Source organism: Chaetodon trifascialis, chromosome 13 (genome assembly GCF_039877785.1).
Source record: "Chaetodon trifascialis isolate fChaTrf1 chromosome 13, fChaTrf1.hap1, whole genome shotgun sequence".
Classification (NCBI taxonomy): Eukaryota; Metazoa; Chordata; class Actinopteri; order Chaetodontiformes; family Chaetodontidae; genus Chaetodon; species Chaetodon trifascialis.
Genome location: NC_092068.1, coordinates 8,032,832 through 8,049,570, shown reverse-complemented (window position 1 = coordinate 8,049,570; position 16,739 = coordinate 8,032,832). Strand labels below are relative to the sequence as shown.

The following is a 16,739-nucleotide window of genomic DNA, read 5'->3' as shown; positions in this document are numbered from 1 at the left end:
ACCATATGCTGATGACTAGACTCCCCTTTCCGATGAAAGTGAAAATTTGCCAAAATTAAGATTGGGTGGCCTTTTTTAATTACTTTATATATTATATTGCCTTGATTTTTTATTTATTTATTTATTTTTTTAATATATAATGTGTTACTTTCCTGTTTGATGCAGGGACAGCAAAACACAAACACAGCAGCACCTCTTGGTCAGTGACAGCAAAGTTGAATTTGAGGGAGGGACGTTTTTAAACATAAGTGTCTAAATGTCTGTCCCGATATTACAGGCGAGGGTCATTTGTGTATAAAAAGCACAAAACACACCACACATTTTGAAATGTCCCCACCCATCTTGGAAGAAAGGGGCAAAATGTTCTCATTGATGACTCAGTGTGGCTCCAAGGGAAAAGGCAGGGAGCAGCTGACCTCAGAGAGAGACATAACTGTTAACCTTACCATTGAAAACCCTCCACTGGAAAACGAAGACAGACTTAAGACATCAGATGGCTGGATCATGGACACATCTCCAAATCCAGAGGTGGAGCTCACACATACTCATACATTATTACATATGGATTCTTTTGATAGAGAGTACACACACACACACACACACACACACACACACACACACACACACACACACACACGGTTAAAGAATGTATTACATCCAATGTCCCTAAAAAAAGACTAACCTTAAATCTCACAATACAAGGCTGCTAACAAGTTCCTGAATACATAAATTTAAAAATACAAGATAGGCTCTGACTTTGAAGAATCCATGGCAACTGAAGTCAAAATCTGTGTCAAACACATTTTATTTTCAACCATACCAATGTGACTTGCTTTCAACAATGCATCAGCCTGCTACTCATAAACTGTGATCAACACTAAGCCACAATCCATAATCTGTAAAGGTTAGACAGTGACCCTTACGTACAGATACATCATGATCACGTTATAGTGACAAATTACAACACAAACAATTTGAATAATCTTAAAAAGAAATTTGTAATGGACAGATTGATGTTTTCTAGCACTTCATCTGCTTATGAATTGGGAATTTTCTCACTGTTGGCATTTCTAAGGCTTTTAGGCCACTTTAGTGTTAGTGTTATTACAGATTGTGGCTGTGGTAGTTACACAAGAACATTCTGATCATCTTAAACTGTGATTCTTCAGTAGCACCGTGCACAGTGCTGATTGTCTCTCACATCTCAAGTAAGATACAAATCTGACCTCCATTTGTCATTTCACATTCATAAATGTACCAAAATACTATATAATGATATAAATACTGATATAATGCTTTGAAATAACAAGTAAACCAATGCACATACAAACACTCAAACACATCAGTCAAAACTTGTGTAACTTATATACTTCAAATGAAGTGCTGCTGATCTTTCAGCGTGATACATTTCAATGATGGCAAAGTGCTAAGACGGCAAAATCAGTAATGCACCAAAAAGCAGCATCTAATTAACATTTTCACTGTGTTCTGTGACAAAGCAGCTCCAGCGTGGCCATGTGGCTATAAAGGGGGAAATGCTTCTCTGTTGACTGAGTTTTGCAGCAAGTTCTGCTTTAAAGCCCCAATGTTTGCACTCATGTACTAACTGATGGACTGACTGGATTAAGAAAAGCTTCGTATAACATTTGATCAAGACAAAAGGCAACACACATATCTTAAGAAAATACTTCTACTTTTCTTCCATTTATTGATAAAGGCCTCTTATTCAAACTTTAATTTGACTAGAAATCGTCGTCAACATCTTGATCATGACAGCTGTCTTTTTATGAAGACATTGGCACAACATAGAAGGCAACAACATTGGCTTGAAAAACACGATTGCACTGAGCTACCATCAATTATGTGCTGAATGGCAGGAAATACCAACAGTGTTAATCAATGCATGCAACTTCCACAAATGCTGTAGATAGAGGAGGAGGAGAGTTAGCTGGAGCAAACTTGTTCACCATCAAATACACAGCAGGTAATCCCTCTCTCCTCTTGATTATGAAGTGTGCAGTCATTATGAGATCTCCTTTGCCAGCACAATATTCTCCTTGGTGATCATGCTGGGCTCTCCTTTCTGTGTCAAGTTGTCTCCCTCCATCGTGGTCTCATTGGCAGGCTTGGCTGGCTGTTCCTCCAGTTGCTCCAGTTCTTCCAGTATGGTCTGAACACGTCGGACTCCATCCCGTCTCGCCTGCCGCACATCTGCACGACCCTCTGGGTCAACCGAGTCCAGTGCTAAGAGCTCTTTGGTCAGCAACTCCTCCAGTAACAAGTATTTCTTATCATTCTTCTTTCCATCAAAACATTTCACCTCCTGCTCCAGTTTAGAAACCCGGTCGACTATCTGTTGTACCTTAGCCAAGCCTGGGTGGATCGGGCACTGAGCAGCCTGTTCAGCCTCAACCTTTACAGGTGGGACCTCTGGGGGAACGGCTGTCATGTCCTGGGCATCTGATTTTGGAGGTATTTGAACTGTGATATCTGCAGTATGTTGTTGTGGTTGCTCTGATTTCTGGGGTTGCTGGAACTGTTGCTCTTGTTTCTGGGGCTGCTGGAACTGTTGCTGCGATGGCATTGACTGTTCAGGATGCTGAGGCTGTGGAGGCATCTGAGGTGGTGCCTGCTGGAATTGTGGTGGTTGTTGAAACTGCTGAGGTTGGTGGAACTGCTGAGGTTGGTGGAACTGTTGAGGTTGGTGGAACTGTTGAGGTTGCTGAGGTGGAGGCTGGTGGAACTGTTGAGGTTGTTGAGGCTTCTGGACATCAGGTTCTGTGTGCAATGGCTGGGGGAGTTGTGTGTTCTCTGGTTTCTGTTGAGTGCTTTGTTGTTCCGGCTCAATTCTCTGGGGCGGGTCTCTTGTGAGGACATGCTGCTGAGCCTTGGAAGTTAAAAAGAAGGCATCACGATCAGTCACAATCTGGGTCAACACATACTGATGTCAAAATCAAATGTTTTTGAACATCAAGAAAAATTCTAGTGAAAACACACAAAAATATAATTACCTGTGGTCTTTCTCCCAGCACCTGCGTAATAATAGGTGACTGGCTTCTAATATGAGGTGGGAGGTGAATAGAATCACGATGCTGGGGAAGCAGTATTGGAGAAGCCCTTTCTCTGGGGGACTGGATTGCTGCAGAGTAGCCAGGCCATTCGTCCGTCTGAATGCGATGGAAGGGCTGCTGGTGCTCGGAGAAGGGGCTGCGCTGAGAGTATACTGAGGGATTTAATTGAGCCTGTGTTTGTGTTTGGCCTCCTCCGCCCTCATGGATCACCGGGATGGGGATGTAACCTGCTTGAAGACTAGTGCTGCTGGGCCGTGAAGGTTGGTGATGCGGGAAAGTGTAAACCTTTAAAATAAATTAAAATTGAACCAGTGAAATTGGTCACTCATTTTCATTGGAAAACTTAACTTATAAAACTTGTTTTGTAACTTCATTTCTGCAGGCAAATCATTCAATACTGCATCATGCACAGACTCATATTTTTTCTTCATTGCTCAAAGTCCAACCTCTGCTGTTTGAGAAACAGGCGAGCTGGCCTTTCCAGGTTCAGTGGAGCAGCTGTCTGAAGGTCCATGTAAAGGTGATCTTGGCCTGCAGTGGAGCCCTGGCGTTGGGGAAGGTGTCCGCCCGTCTGTCCGGATATTCTGTGCAGTGCTTGGTTGGATGTAGGAATAACATGGATGCTGCTGCTGCTGCCTCAGTTCTGCACCCTCATGAAAGACTGGGATTGGAACATAACCTGGGCGAAGAATGGGGTGCTTCATCTCCCTCACAAAGGTCTTCTGCGTCTCCTGAGGACTTGGTTCTGGTGGTATGTTGGGTCCATTTGCTGACACTTCTCTGACCTGAAACACAGCCAATAGTATGTCAATATAACTTAAAATGTATAATTGCCACTAATTGTGCCTTTACTAAGATTAAGCAATGAAACCACAAAATTAGTTTAGACATTATCAGTGAGTTTAGTGATGTCATTTACAGGAAACACTACAAACTTGACTGACATTATGACCCCTAAACCTTTGGCAATTATTAATTATTAGAAAACATTCTGCTAAGTGATTGAGTGAGCTGATCTCGACCGAAGTCGTAAAACTATTAAAAGTAACAAAATGCATTGCAAGTGTTTTAACCAAGCTATTCATTACTTTCATCTAGTTACTTGTAGGCACTAACTCCTCCAATAAGAGATTTACATTTGAATTAAGTGCATCCAAGACTTCATAAATTCAACATTCTTATCTGAAAGTATTTAGCTAACCAAAGTGTTTTAACATGCTTGAGTGGATTTTTAAGGGGAAAGTGTTCTCTGTCCTGGGATAATTGTAAAGGTTAACATGAGACATTTCCACAGGGGGATGCCAAAAGTGTCGCCTCTTTGAGTATGTGATAAATGCAATTAAGTGCTGATTACCATAGACTTTAGTGCATTTCCAGCCAGGCACTTTGTGTTTGATATTTTGCTCCACAGTCCGATTGACATCACTCACCTGGCTGGGTTTCCTGACTTATCCTGCTCACAATAGTTTGGCACACCTCTAGAATAACATGTTACTGGCTGTCATACAGACAGAGAGGACTCTTTTTGCTTTTTGACAAACTTCACCGGGAAGAAAGAGCCAAGGATTTATTTTTTAATTTCCTCCTCGTGTTAATCATCTTTGACCACACCTGTTCTGATCTCCTCTAACAGAAAACAACATAAATAATCCCAGAATAACTTTGTATCCATACAATACTGATAATCACCCTAAAAGCAAGCACTTAGTATTGGAGGACAATTATTATGATATCACAGGGAATAAAACATTTTCATAAAGCATAAGATGGGCACTATCAACACACTCTTGGATGTCAGAAAATGAGAATATTGTTGTAAAAAATTCTATTAGCCAAGGTAGAAAAAGCATGTGCCATGATTCTCATAGTGTAACAAGCACAAACACCTGCCAATGACAGCTATGGAGGAGTACAAGCAACAGGTCTACTGATAGTTCAGCTCTCTGTCGATGATATCTGCAAAGTGATCAGCGGCTAAAAACACAGAAGCCTTTAGAGCAAAAGCTGCATTAATAGGTAAGCCAGCGGCGTCTCCCCCTCTAAGACAAAAGTTATGAAATAGCTGTGAACGACCCTTTGCCCTCTGCCATTTCAGCATGGGACACTGCACACTGCCAGCACCATTGCACCAATTTTATCCCCTGACAGCTGTGTCTTTCTAGCAGATTCTTCGGGCCACTAACTTTGGTCTATCTCTGAGACCAAAGATTACCAGCTGGCAGCCTGTGAAGCTCGCTTTTAGCCCACGGGTTTCCTCTGCAGACCTGCATGTTTTCACAACATGTATTAAACACAGCTGAACATGACATGCGCCTCTGTCACACAGCTCACTCCACAGGCCGACGTGAACCGGGCCAGCCTCAATCCTTGTAAGGGAAAAAGTTTACCGTGAACGTATGGACGTCGCAGTTTCCCCACCATGAAAGACACGTTATTAAAGCGCTGGGCAGCTCATAGGAAGCCTTTACATACTGCAGGGTGACTCATCGAGTAATAATAGAGTTAGATCATAACACGGGAGCAGAACCGGGTAGATCACCCGTTATAATAGGCTTATGAGCTGTCTGTGAGGGGGAGGTGACGGCCAAACAAGGCCTCCAGTCCACAAGATTAATATATAACAGTGATGTAGCGCAACGCGTTTGCCGCTCCGACGGAGCCGAACAGAACCAGACGCGGCTCGACGCCAAAGCGCAGCGGCCGTTAGCGGTTCACGCTGTCACACGAACTTTATCCCGCCACCGCTTTTTTTTCTCTTTTCTTTTCTTTTTTTTTTTTTTTTTTACCTTTTTCGTGTCGTGTCTCGGGTCATTCCAGGTTGTCGTGCGATTATTGTGATCCACAAAGAAGGGCCATCCGGTTTGAGGGTCAATTTTCACCTCCCATCCGAGGGGTAGAGGCTCGTTGTCATTGCTGGCCATGGTCAGGATCGGTGACTGCGTCTTCACGCCGTTCATGTTGCTGCCTGTCGAGTACTGAAACATTTTATACGGGCGACGGACGCTTTAAAGATTCCTTCAAGTGACGTGGAAAAGTGGGCTGGAAGTTTCTCGAAATAGCAGGGTTAATGTTGGGGGCGGACGGCGCTGGATACGGTGGCATGGGTTCCCAAACCTCTCATGTCGCAGACCCCCCCTCCCATTTAGACACAGACCTCTGATCTGCATTACATTTTTTTTTTCTCAGGGAGCCCCGGTCAGGAGGATTTTTCTCTGCAGCTGTGGAGAAAGTGACAGCTTGCTTGACTGGGAAATCTTCTCCCTGATATTCCTGGGATTTCCTGGAGCCCCCAATCAGTGTGCGTCCCTGGACCCCAGCTTGAGAGTAGTTTTCTGTGTATTGGACAAGGGAATCCCAAGCTTTTTCCACAATAAAAGCTTCCCCAAATAGATGTACTCAGACTCCCACATGAGAAATCTTGTCCAAGGGAACTCAGTCTGGGTTTGCTTTGATTTGGTACACAATTACGTAACTGTGTTGGTGTGATACAGTCACAATGTGGGCACAGTGATACCTCTGATGACAGATCTTCCTTAATCACAGGACTACTCCAATCCAGCCACATACTATGAAGGAAATGCTAGTAAATCTCAGTAAACTCATCCTCACCTGGCTGGAGATCATCTGAAACCACCACATGAGTTTGTATAGATGTTCAAACACAGCTGGGACATTGCAGTTGAAAACAATTGATATCTGACAATAACAACACCTGGATTATATGTACAGTATGTATGTGGAGCCATTTCCTGTGAATATTATCTTTCAAACTTCCCACATGCAGGTGTTTACTGAAGGATAAGTCAGTCATTTCCATGGGTATATTAAAGGGATATTTATAGGTTATTATACTGTAGCGACTTCTCTTGAATCCCAGAGTGTGTGCGTTTGTGTGTACAGGTGACAAACTAATTTCTTATAGTGAAAAAGATCCAGTCAGTCCAACATTTTTTGGTTGTATGTGATATCATAACTGGTGCTTTTAGTCAGTCATTAATACAGTGATAAATCACATTGACAAATGATTATGAGATTCATCATTCAGTGATGATGCTTCCGCTATATCTTATGGTGTCTGGCCTTGTGACCAGAGAGAAACCTTCAGTGTTTTTTGATAGAAATGTTATTGGTATTTAATAATGACACAGGGGAAATCATACTTATTGGTCCTGTAATAAAATTACTGCAAAATAAAAACACCTGCCAAAAACTAATTGAGCCCATGGGAAAAAAAAAAAAAAAAAAAAAGAGAAACATTTCTGTCTTTGGTGCCCCCTAGTGCTAATTTGAAAAATGACAACGTGGCAGGCAACGTACATTTCCTGGAGTGTCTCAGCACAACCTCAGAAATCTCATGATTCAGCAGACCTTTTCCCCACATACACTCTTCTAAAATATGTGTATGGGTTTATTATTCCTGTTGTTCATTGATGATCACTGTAGTTTAGCCTTTAGTTTGTACTAGTTGACGGTGGAAAGTGACAAGAGGAAGGAGAGAAGAGGCATGTGACACTTCAGGTCTATTTTAACCCAAAATTGGTTAGATTAAAAACAAAGCAGTGATGTTTTTTTTTGTTTGTTTGTTTGTTTGCTTGTTTTTAATTTTGATTTGTTGCCAAAACACAAACAGCCCTCCACCTTCCACCAGCTTGGAAAAATCTCAGTGTTGTTTATGTTATAATAAATAACATTTATCCTTGTTTGCTAATGAAGATCTGACCAATCAAACTGTTAGAATGTAGATGAGCTCATGTTAATTTGATTTGTTGTTCTTTTAATACATTAGTCAGTACTCAATACACTTGTTACACGTTGTTAAATATACAGTTAGATTAAAACTGATATGACACAATTTGTTAAGTAAACAATGAATGCGTTATTCAAAAGGTGCTCACGATGGAGCCTTAACGCGAAGACATGAGCTCAGATTCCAGAAAGGTCTCCAGGATTCGAGCGACAACCACGTACTGTCGAATACCGGTGATTAAAACAGGCGTACCCTTGTATTCATCTTCAAAATAAAAGTCTCTCACGCAAAGTACTTCCAGACTTTGCTTAATGCGACGTAAAAATCCGGAATGTGTTCGCTATTTGGGTCTTTGTAGTTATTGAATAAAAAGTCGCCTATAACAATTAGCTATTCCTAAGAAATGTGTATATTCACAGTTGAAAATGTAAAAACTGTCGTTTTGTTACCTCTCGCTGACCTCTTCACAACCGCGCATGCCCGCACGCTCTCTGGACTCCAGCGTGACGTATGTTCTGGCGCCCGGTCTGCTAGCTTCTATGCTAGTTAGCTAGTTGTTGTAGTTAACCGCGTACACTGGAGTCGGTTAACGTCAGCTAACTAGCTAGTACCTAACTCCTGCCTGGTGATCGTCAGCATCGGTCATGGACGACGAAACACACCCCAAAACCCTGTGAGTAATTTTAAGTGTATAACGGCAGCATTAGATATCGTTACCGAAGCTAACGTCGGGAACCGGTGGCTAACTTAGCTAGTTACCCTCAGTCTACACAAACCTGGTGTATACAGACAGACAGTGTAACCATTTAATGCTCCACTAACACTAGGTTTGTTAACACAACGTTGAATAAAACAATAATAACAATGAGTTAATACTTGTATGTAATATGTAAGCGTTAACAGCGACAGTTATCCAACATTAGCTGTAACTAACGTTGGGCTAGCTTGTAACGTTGCTGTAAAGCAGACAAGCTGGGTAATGTAAACAACCTAATTTAATAACTCGTTATCACCAACCAGAAAGTAGCCTTAAGAGGCGAAATAAGATGTCTGTGGGTCCGTTAGAAATCACGGTCTTTCCACCGCATCGTTACCTGGAGGAAACTGTAAAAGCTTTCACCAAATGAAACTCCTTTTCTCTCCAGGTATGTGGGAAACCTCTCCAGGGATGTAACAGAGATTTTGATTCTGCAACTCTTCACCCAGATAGGGCCTTGCAAAAGTTGTAAAATGATCACAGAGGTAAGCAGTCAAGGTTATTTAGTTTCATCTGACTGTTTCTATTCCTTTCTTTTTATGACCCCTGTCCTGTCATTCACATCTGGGGAGTGACCACATCCCACGTTTCGCCTTAAACTTGAAGAACTGAAAACATTTTGTAAAGATAGCAGTGATTTTTAACCTTTTGAACTTTTGTGTTTGACTTTGCCCATTGCAGCATACAAGCAATGACCCCTATTGCTTTGTGGAGTTCTTCGAACACAGAGATGCTGCAGCAGCCCTTGCAGCCATGAATGGGAGGAAGATATTAGGAAAGGTAGGACAATTTGTCTGGTCTATAGTTAAGGCAAAGCTCAGCAGCTCCACCGTTTCTGAAGTCCCCTGTGATTCTTGCTTGCTGTGTAGAAACAAGCAAGTCTGTTTCTGAGGTTCTCATAAGGTTCTCTGAGGTTCTTTGTGACTTTCCTGCTTTCAGGAGGTCAAAGTAAATTGGGCCACCACTCCAAGTAGCCAGAAGAAAGACACATCCAGTACGTGTTCACCTACGGATTTTCTAATTTGCTGAAATCAGAGCTTACCAGAGAATAGTAAATGGTTTCTGTCTTTTGTTTGTTTGTCTTGGGTTTCACTCTAGATCACTTCCATGTGTTTGTGGGTGATTTGAGCCCTGAGATCACCACTGAGGACGTCAAGGCTGCATTTGCACCCTTTGGGAAAATCTCGTAAGTTTTCACTTTAACGGGTGTTTCTTTTTTTATCTGCAGTAACATCATTTAAATGCAACAATGCAAGCATATCCGTTTCTCTAAAGTTGGCCAATATTCTTCATGATAAAAATCCTCTGTAAACTTATGCTCTGACACAGCCATCAGTGACCATGTTTACATGCATAAAACATGGGTATTGACTTAGCTGATAATATGAAATGTTGAATGAATGAATGTTATTTGGTTCACACATTTGACAGTTTTGATACACTGCCCCACAGCAGCTGACATCCTGAAGGTTATTGTTCCTTCTCCATAGTTCACGAGCTAATAAAAAACAATGGTTTGAAATCATATGAAACACTGGGACACCTTGATATCCAAGCGATTAAGGAGCCTATCATGGACTTCAACTTAACCCCTTTTTTGCATGGTCACTATAAATAAAGGTACACATATTCACCATGAACCAGTTGAGTATTAGAATGCATAGTAGTAGCATATTGTCTCTATTAGTCATGATAATGCACCTATTAATGCCTTAGAGGGTTCAGGGGTTAGGGTTAGGTTATTGAGATTACAGTTCATGTACAACAACTTCCTTACTTACCATCAAGAAGTAATTAGGAGGTTATTAAGGGAAAACTCTTATAGTAATAGTAATTAGTTGTTACAGCATGTGGTCATGCAGAATAAGGTATTAATAAGTGATTTATAATGACAAGAGCCAGTATGCTTCTAATATGCTCATGAGTAACTCGTCACTGTTGAATATGTGCTCCGTAACATAAATTGTGGCCGCTTGCATTACACAATAAGGACCTCTGATAGAGCATCTGTACTGATGGGTACCACTGTTTTTGATTGTTTAGTGCTATATTACATCTTCTTTGAGACAAGAAATGATTAGGTAGACAGACAGATAGGTGAGCAGGTTCAGGGAATTTTATGCTTTTACTTTGAATGTATACTGCGAAAGATAACACAAAGAGTGGAAACCCAAGTTGTCTCTTGTGAGACGCAATCTGTAGAAGTCAACGGAGATGGTTACCTATGGGGAGAACTACTTTTTTTTTGTTCTCTCTTGATGTATTTGTCAAATTCATAACATGTGTAAATGACACTACATCCATGCATGTAAACATAGTTGATGATGGACCAACATGATTTTAAGAATCACTTAAAAGTAATCATCAGAATGGACTGAACCTCTTACCATCATGCTTTGTTTTTAAATACAACCCTTAACAGGTTGGAACAGCCTGATTTAAATTATGAAGTGCTTTATTGCAGTTATGTGTCTCTGTATTGTGTCTCTCTGTTTTTATGACTGAAGTGTCAGTTTTTAGCCTACTCTTGCTTTTCTTTGCATATTTAGGGGTGTGGTAAGTAAACTGTATGTCAGCTAAATGTAAGCTGTGTGTATGAACCTGAACAGCTTTTAGTTGTGGGTCTCAGTGAAGTAATAGCACTTTGGTTATTTTACAGAAATGCTCATAGGATTGGACAGGAGCTTGAAGGCTAACAGCAAGGAACTGTGCACTCTGGAGACTCAGATGTAGTTTTTTTTCTCTATTTATTCCATTCTTTCCATATGTCTTTATTTGTAGATGCTATGTGTTAACATGATGTAGTGTAGATTAACAAATTCAACTACTCAATGTATTCCTCTAAATCTATGTTTAAATTGTCTCATTTTGATTTGCATAGTGTTGTTTGTAGTGCAATGATCCTCTTCCAAAATTTCTGAAAATGTCAATTTCTCAAAATTTGCAGCTCCCCAAAGTCCATACTCCATATTGGTGGTAAAGAATTGACCAGGAAAAATAAAGAAATCTGTTAACAGGCCATGTATGCCTTTTAATTCCTTTTTCCTCTTTTGATATTTTTTCTATATATTTCTATTTGTAGGAAGAGCACCAACAGCAGATTTTAAGAATGCATGGTAATCCATATAATCTGTTCCTTTTGTGACTTTGAAGTCAGTAGCCTGCTATTGAGAAGACTGAACGACAAGTGGTGCTCTAGTGGCAAGGACACATTAATACATCTGAGATTATTTAAAAACAATAGTGTAGGCTGCATGTATTTGTACTTGTTTTTTTGTTTTCAAGTGTTGCTTTGAAGTTAGATTTCGAGTCAGTGCTCAGTGCAAGGTCATTATAGCTAATGTACATTAATGTAGGACAGTGTAGAGGATTCACAGTTCAGTGTGTTTTGCGTGGTTCCTTTTAGTTTGAAGTATTTAAACTGTAAAGTGCACTGAAGTTGTTTTCACGTCTCCCTCCAGGGATGCCCGTGTTGTGAAGGACATGACGACAGGCAAATCAAAGGGGTATGGATTTGTGTCCTTCTACAACAAACTGGTAAGGCTCCAGTGCAAGAACACAGACTGAAGGTTATTTCTATTTTCTGTTTATTATCCTACTTCAATTCATTTACAGTATTTGCAGTATAATTAATCATAGTTGAACTCATAGTCACAACTTACATCATCTAACATTACATAGCTTCTTGTCTACTATCACCAGTTTCAATATTATTTAGATTAAAAGCAGTAATGTGTATATTGTATTTGTTTATGGCCTCTATAAACTTTACAGAGTCATAAAACCCAAAAGGTTAACTGTCTTTGATTTGGATTTATAGGATGCAGAAAATGCCATCATTAACATGGGAGGACAGTGGCTTGGAGGACGCCAAATCAGGACCAACTGGGCGACACGTAAACCACCGGCTCCAAAGAGTGCCCAGGACAGTAAGTTTCAAAGGCCCTGCATGTTGACTGTACACCCACATTGACCTCTCATTCAGAAAATGTATTTGTTTATGTTCTAGTTTCATAACCGAATGGTGAAATAATAAAAGCAGCAGAGAGGGAGAGATGCTGTTTGGCTGCAGTGAGTGTAAGGACCGTGACAGAGCATGATGACAGTAAAATATTACATAAAACCGTGTATAATCAACAACTTCATGGACTGTTGTTAGTACACTAGCTCTGCTTGCTCCCCCACTTAATGTTTACAATCCAACCCACGCTATTTCCTGTTCCCCCTGCTTTTTTGCACACCACACAGGAGGTGGGCTAAAAAGCATATGGGAGCAAGTGGGCGTGTGCAGCCTGTGTCAAACATCCACCTCGCTGTCCTCTTAGCTTTGCTGCACCAGACAGGGTTTAACAGATTGTACCTTATTCTAATTGGTGCATGGAGGCGGGCGGCCTCATGTTATGTCCAGTGTAGTTCGGAAAGGTGAAATCAGTATGCGTTTGCAGGGTCTCTAAAGGAAAATTTAGTTCTCAAATTAAGGTTGGGAATATTGACCAAATATTCAAGTTATCGTTCAAGTGACAATATTCCATAAGCAGAAGGTTTTACTGATCATTTTTCTCAGCAAGAATGGCCAAAAAAGATAGAAAATGTCATCACTTTAAGGACCATACCTACCTACCATGCCGTCTTTCATATAGTTCAGTTATAAACAACAAATACTGTGGTGTAGGTCATTTCATCTTAGGTGTCATAAATCACAAATGTGACTCAGGTTTGACTTTAAATGCTGTGTATCAAGGTTGGAACCCCTTCACAAACATTGTTTTTATTTTAGATGGCTCAAAGCATCTGAGGTTTGATGACGTAGTGACACAGTCCAGTCCACAGAACTGTACTGTGTACTGTGGAGGGATCCAGTCAGGACTATCAGGCAAGTGTCTTGTGCTCTACAGATGGATCGTTACAGCCCAGTCACACTGCAACAGTGGTCTTAATGCCTCCCACACACTCTCCTCAAAAAGCTCATCACGGTGACCTTTTTCTGTTTCTTTCAGAACACCTAATGCGACAGACCTTCTCACCGTTTGGTCAAATAATGGAAGTCCGAGTTTTCCCAGAGAAAGGATACTCCTTCATCAGGTAGTGCTTCAGTCAATTGCAGCATTTGTCCTCTAGATGTCAACACAAGCTCATTGCTTGACTCAGTGGACTGTGTCCTGTTCTGTTATGTTTGCCTTCAGCTCACTGCTATTATGAGGGCATCAGTGAGCTCAGTGTTTTTAATCCTGTTAATTTTCTGAACTGCCTGATGGATGCTGTTTAATAAATTTGACTGCTAAGCTGCTGGTTTCCTTTTAAGGTTTTCCTCCCATGACAGTGCTGCCCATGCCATCGTTTCAGTCAATGGCACAGTCATTGAAGGACACATAGTGAAGTGCTTCTGGGGTAAAGAATCGCCTGACATGGCAAAGAATCCACAACAGGTAGGGAAAACACCACTCATAATTAAACTGATGACATTTGATAAAATGAATAAACATGTTCTACTTTTTATTAGAGATCAGATGGGAAGGATAACATTCAGCAAAGTCAGAGTCAGCGAAGTTTGGATTGGATGGATTAATGCAGTTGGAAGAGTCTTGCTTTTTAGCCAAAACTATGAAATGGAAATAAAAATATTATTATAGATTCCAAGAAATGTTTGCAGACTAAAGACTAAAATTGACTTTACAAAAGGGTACCTTTCTAATTTTTGAAACCGTTTTCTTGGAGTATTGGCAATATTTTTTACTCCTGATTGAACACTGAGGAAATATGTAATTGTGCAGTTAAGATATTTATTCACTTTTTTCTCACTGTTCATGTCCCACACAGGTTGAGTACAGTCAGTGGGGGCAGTGGAACCAACTCTATGGGAATCCACAGCAGCAGTATGGGCAGTATGTAACCAATGGGTGGCAAGTTCCCTCCTACAGCATGTACGGTCAGACTTGGAACCAGCAAGGATTTGGAGTAGAGTGAGTTTTACTCAGTATTATTGTGCATTATGCATTCAGCTACTATATTCTTCTGGCCCAGAAGCTTTACCCTGGTCATTAAATTTAATTTGACTTGACCATTCTGGAAATTAAAAAAAGGAGAACTTTTCCTCCCTCCTGGGGAGCATTGATTTATTTATACAGCTGAGCTCATCTGTGCATACTAGCTGGGTATTTGTGGCATCTTTGCAGGCAGTCCCAGTCACCAGCCTGGATGGGAAGCTTTGGATCTCCGTCTGCTCAGGCTGCAGCCCAGCCCGGTCAAGTCATGTCCAACCTGGCCAACTTCAGCATGGCTGGCTACCAAACGCAGTGAGCTGGCCCAAAACTAAGTGTGATACCAAGGGGGTTTTGTCAACCCTTTTAGACCACACAGCACTCTTTCATCTGGACAGCTGCTGTGGTAGAAGAAGGGCAGGGGCCATATTCACAAAGCCTTTATAGCTAGTAGTTGCTCCTAACCAACAAGTTGAACAATTAGTGTGTTTTTAAGTGACATTGTCCATTTCACTTAGACTTTTAAAAAGTTTATTTGATGATAATTGCTAGTGGTGGAAAAGTCCTCTTAAATCAAAACTGCTATCTAAGTGGATGTTAAAGGACATGGCAGCCCTAAAATGTGTGGCTCTATGAAAACTTACCCGGTGTGTGACAAAGAGGATATGCAGCATTAGCATGCTTACTGGACAGCTATCCTAACAGAGACCACTGGATGCCTTTCCTCTGATCACACACTGAGTATAGTGATCATCAAAAAGTTAGTCCTTCTGACCTAATTGTTTGCCTCTCAGATTCAAAATTCGATCAATGTCAGAATATCCAGAAATGTACACACAGAAACAGCTATGTTACTTCAGTGGAGCTAAAAGCACACCAACTCCAAGCAATCATGTTACTCCAGCCGTTCACTGGACACGACAAGTATTAAAATCCTTGGAAACCTCAAACTTTTGTAACATTAATATTGAATTATGAAACTATAGCAATATCTGCTCTCAGTTTGCCAATGTTTTTTTAATATTTCAGTAAAAAATTGTTTGTTGTCATACTGGGGCATTTTTCTGACATTTTATACAAACTGCATTTGCCTTTATGCATTGGTTAAATTCATTTTTATCATATGGGTCAGTTTTTACAATGGTGATGACAGTGTTGTACAGATCCAGTGGGTATGATCAGTCGCGATGAGTTTGTGCTTCAAACTGCACTGAACCACCAAAATAAACCAACCTGCTAAAAGTTGATTTGGGCTTAGCTTCAGCCCATGACGAGACATTCAGTCCTATTTTGATGCATTAATGAAAAGTGCTTTGTGAATAAAGGCCCCCGGAATGGTAGTTTACCTTTCCAGTATATGTGACGCAACTATTTGTATAATCAACTGTGGCTTTAAAGGAGATTTAAGCAGGACGTGGTGTCTCTTGGGTAAATTTTGTGTACAAAGAAAATTTCACCTACACAGCTCTAAAAGCAAAAAAAAGAGGTTTTTCATGTTTTGTATCAGAGTGATCAGCATGTTCTTTGCAGACTTTTGACTGACTTTAGTTTAAACCTTAATGTAGCCTAGACTGGACAGATTTATAATCACGTGTCTCAAAGGAAAGGCTATAGTATCTGCGCACTATATAAAGGAAATATTGTAAAAACTGCTTAACCCCCAAACTTTGTAAAGGTAACTTACTCTGTGTGCTGATTCTGGGGCTGGTTTCCTAGAAAAATATCCAATCTTAAATGTCTTCTTCCTTCCTCTTGATAACCTCAGTTAATTTATAGTCATTTCTTTCAAATGTCTGTGAGAGTTTTTGCAAAGGATCTTAGACTTAATTTAGCACCAAAAACCAGCCCCTAATCGTATTGCATCATCTTTCATCATTGGAAATACTGTTCTTTAGTCACCCACGTGTGCAACGACACATTGTCCAATGTTTTAGGCTAACTACAAATCAGGATTGTTACATATTATGCTTACTCCATTCAAAGTGGACAGTTCCCTAAACATGTTATTGATTTTTCCGGGCAGAGGGCTTCTTTTATGCCTCTTGGTGCATTCTGAATTTTCTCAGTATTTGCAGAATATTTCCATATATTCCAGGTAAACTATTTAAAAAGTACTGGCAAATTGTGACAAGAGGATTTCTCAAAGACATCCTGCCATTTGGATTTTATTTGCCTGTGTGCCATTC

At 40.6% G+C, this 16,739-nt stretch overlaps 2 protein-coding genes across 5 annotated transcripts; one reads left to right on the top strand and one right to left on the bottom strand.

Annotated features, from left to right (window-relative positions):
- Positions 1-777: 777 nt before the first annotated feature.
- On the bottom strand, positions 778-6,438 carry bag3 (BCL2 associated athanogene 3). 2 transcript variants are annotated; one of them, XM_070976977.1, is made up of 4 exons: positions 5,858-6,438; positions 3,518-3,856; positions 3,012-3,356; positions 778-2,887 (listed from the first exon to the last, which is right to left on the bottom strand). In XM_070976977.1, the coding sequence occupies exons 1-4, from the start codon at positions 6,053-6,055 to the stop codon at positions 2,024-2,026; spliced, it is 1,746 nt and encodes a 581-aa protein (XP_070833078.1). In that variant the 5' UTR covers positions 6,056-6,438; the 3' UTR covers positions 778-2,023. The 2 variants fall into 2 exon arrangements, with proteins under 2 accessions (XP_070833078.1, XP_070833079.1); XM_070976978.1 differs by lacking the exon at positions 5,858-6,438 and adding an exon at positions 5,459-5,596.
- Positions 6,439-7,699: 1,261 nt separating this feature from the next.
- On the top strand, positions 7,700-16,509 carry tial1 (TIA1 cytotoxic granule-associated RNA binding protein-like 1). 3 transcript variants are annotated; one of them, XM_070976979.1, is made up of 12 exons: positions 7,700-8,491; positions 8,964-9,060; positions 9,257-9,355; positions 9,515-9,569; positions 9,674-9,761; positions 12,037-12,112; positions 12,396-12,504; positions 13,353-13,448; positions 13,573-13,657; positions 13,878-14,001; positions 14,393-14,535; positions 14,749-16,509. In XM_070976979.1, the coding sequence occupies exons 1-12, from the start codon at positions 8,463-8,465 to the stop codon at positions 14,870-14,872; spliced, it is 1,125 nt and encodes a 374-aa protein (XP_070833080.1). In that variant the 5' UTR covers positions 7,700-8,462; the 3' UTR covers positions 14,873-16,509. The 3 variants fall into 3 exon arrangements, with proteins under 3 accessions (XP_070833080.1, XP_070833082.1, XP_070833081.1); XM_070976981.1 differs by lacking the exons at positions 7,700-8,491; positions 8,964-9,060; positions 9,257-9,355; positions 9,515-9,569; positions 9,674-9,761 and adding exons at positions 10,405-11,304; positions 11,523-11,597; XM_070976980.1 differs by lacking the exons at positions 7,700-8,491; positions 8,964-9,060; positions 9,257-9,355; positions 9,515-9,569; positions 9,674-9,761 and adding an exon at positions 10,405-11,597.
- Positions 16,510-16,739: the final 230 nt, after the last annotated feature.

Excerpts from the sequence above, each read along its gene's own strand:
- bag3 (XM_070976977.1), bottom strand. The coding sequence starts at position 6,055 with ATGTTTCAGTACTCGACAGGCAGCAACATGAACGGCGTGAAGACGCAG. Across the intron at positions 3,857-5,857 it reads CGAGACACGACACGAAAAAG|GTCAGAGAAGTGTCAGCAAA; the intron begins GTAAAAAAAAAA and ends GCTGTGTTTCAG. Across the intron at positions 2,888-3,011 it reads TGCTGGGAGAAAGACCACAG|GCTCAGCAGCATGTCCTCAC; the intron begins GTAATTATATTT and ends TTAACTTCCAAG.
- tial1 (XM_070976979.1), top strand. The coding sequence starts at position 8,463 with ATGGACGACGAAACACACCCCAAAACCCT. Across the intron at positions 13,658-13,877 it reads AAAGGATACTCCTTCATCAG|GTTTTCCTCCCATGACAGTG; the intron begins GTAGTGCTTCAG and ends TTTCCTTTTAAG. Across the intron at positions 14,536-14,748 it reads CAGCAAGGATTTGGAGTAGA|GCAGTCCCAGTCACCAGCCT; the intron begins GTGAGTTTTACT and ends GCATCTTTGCAG.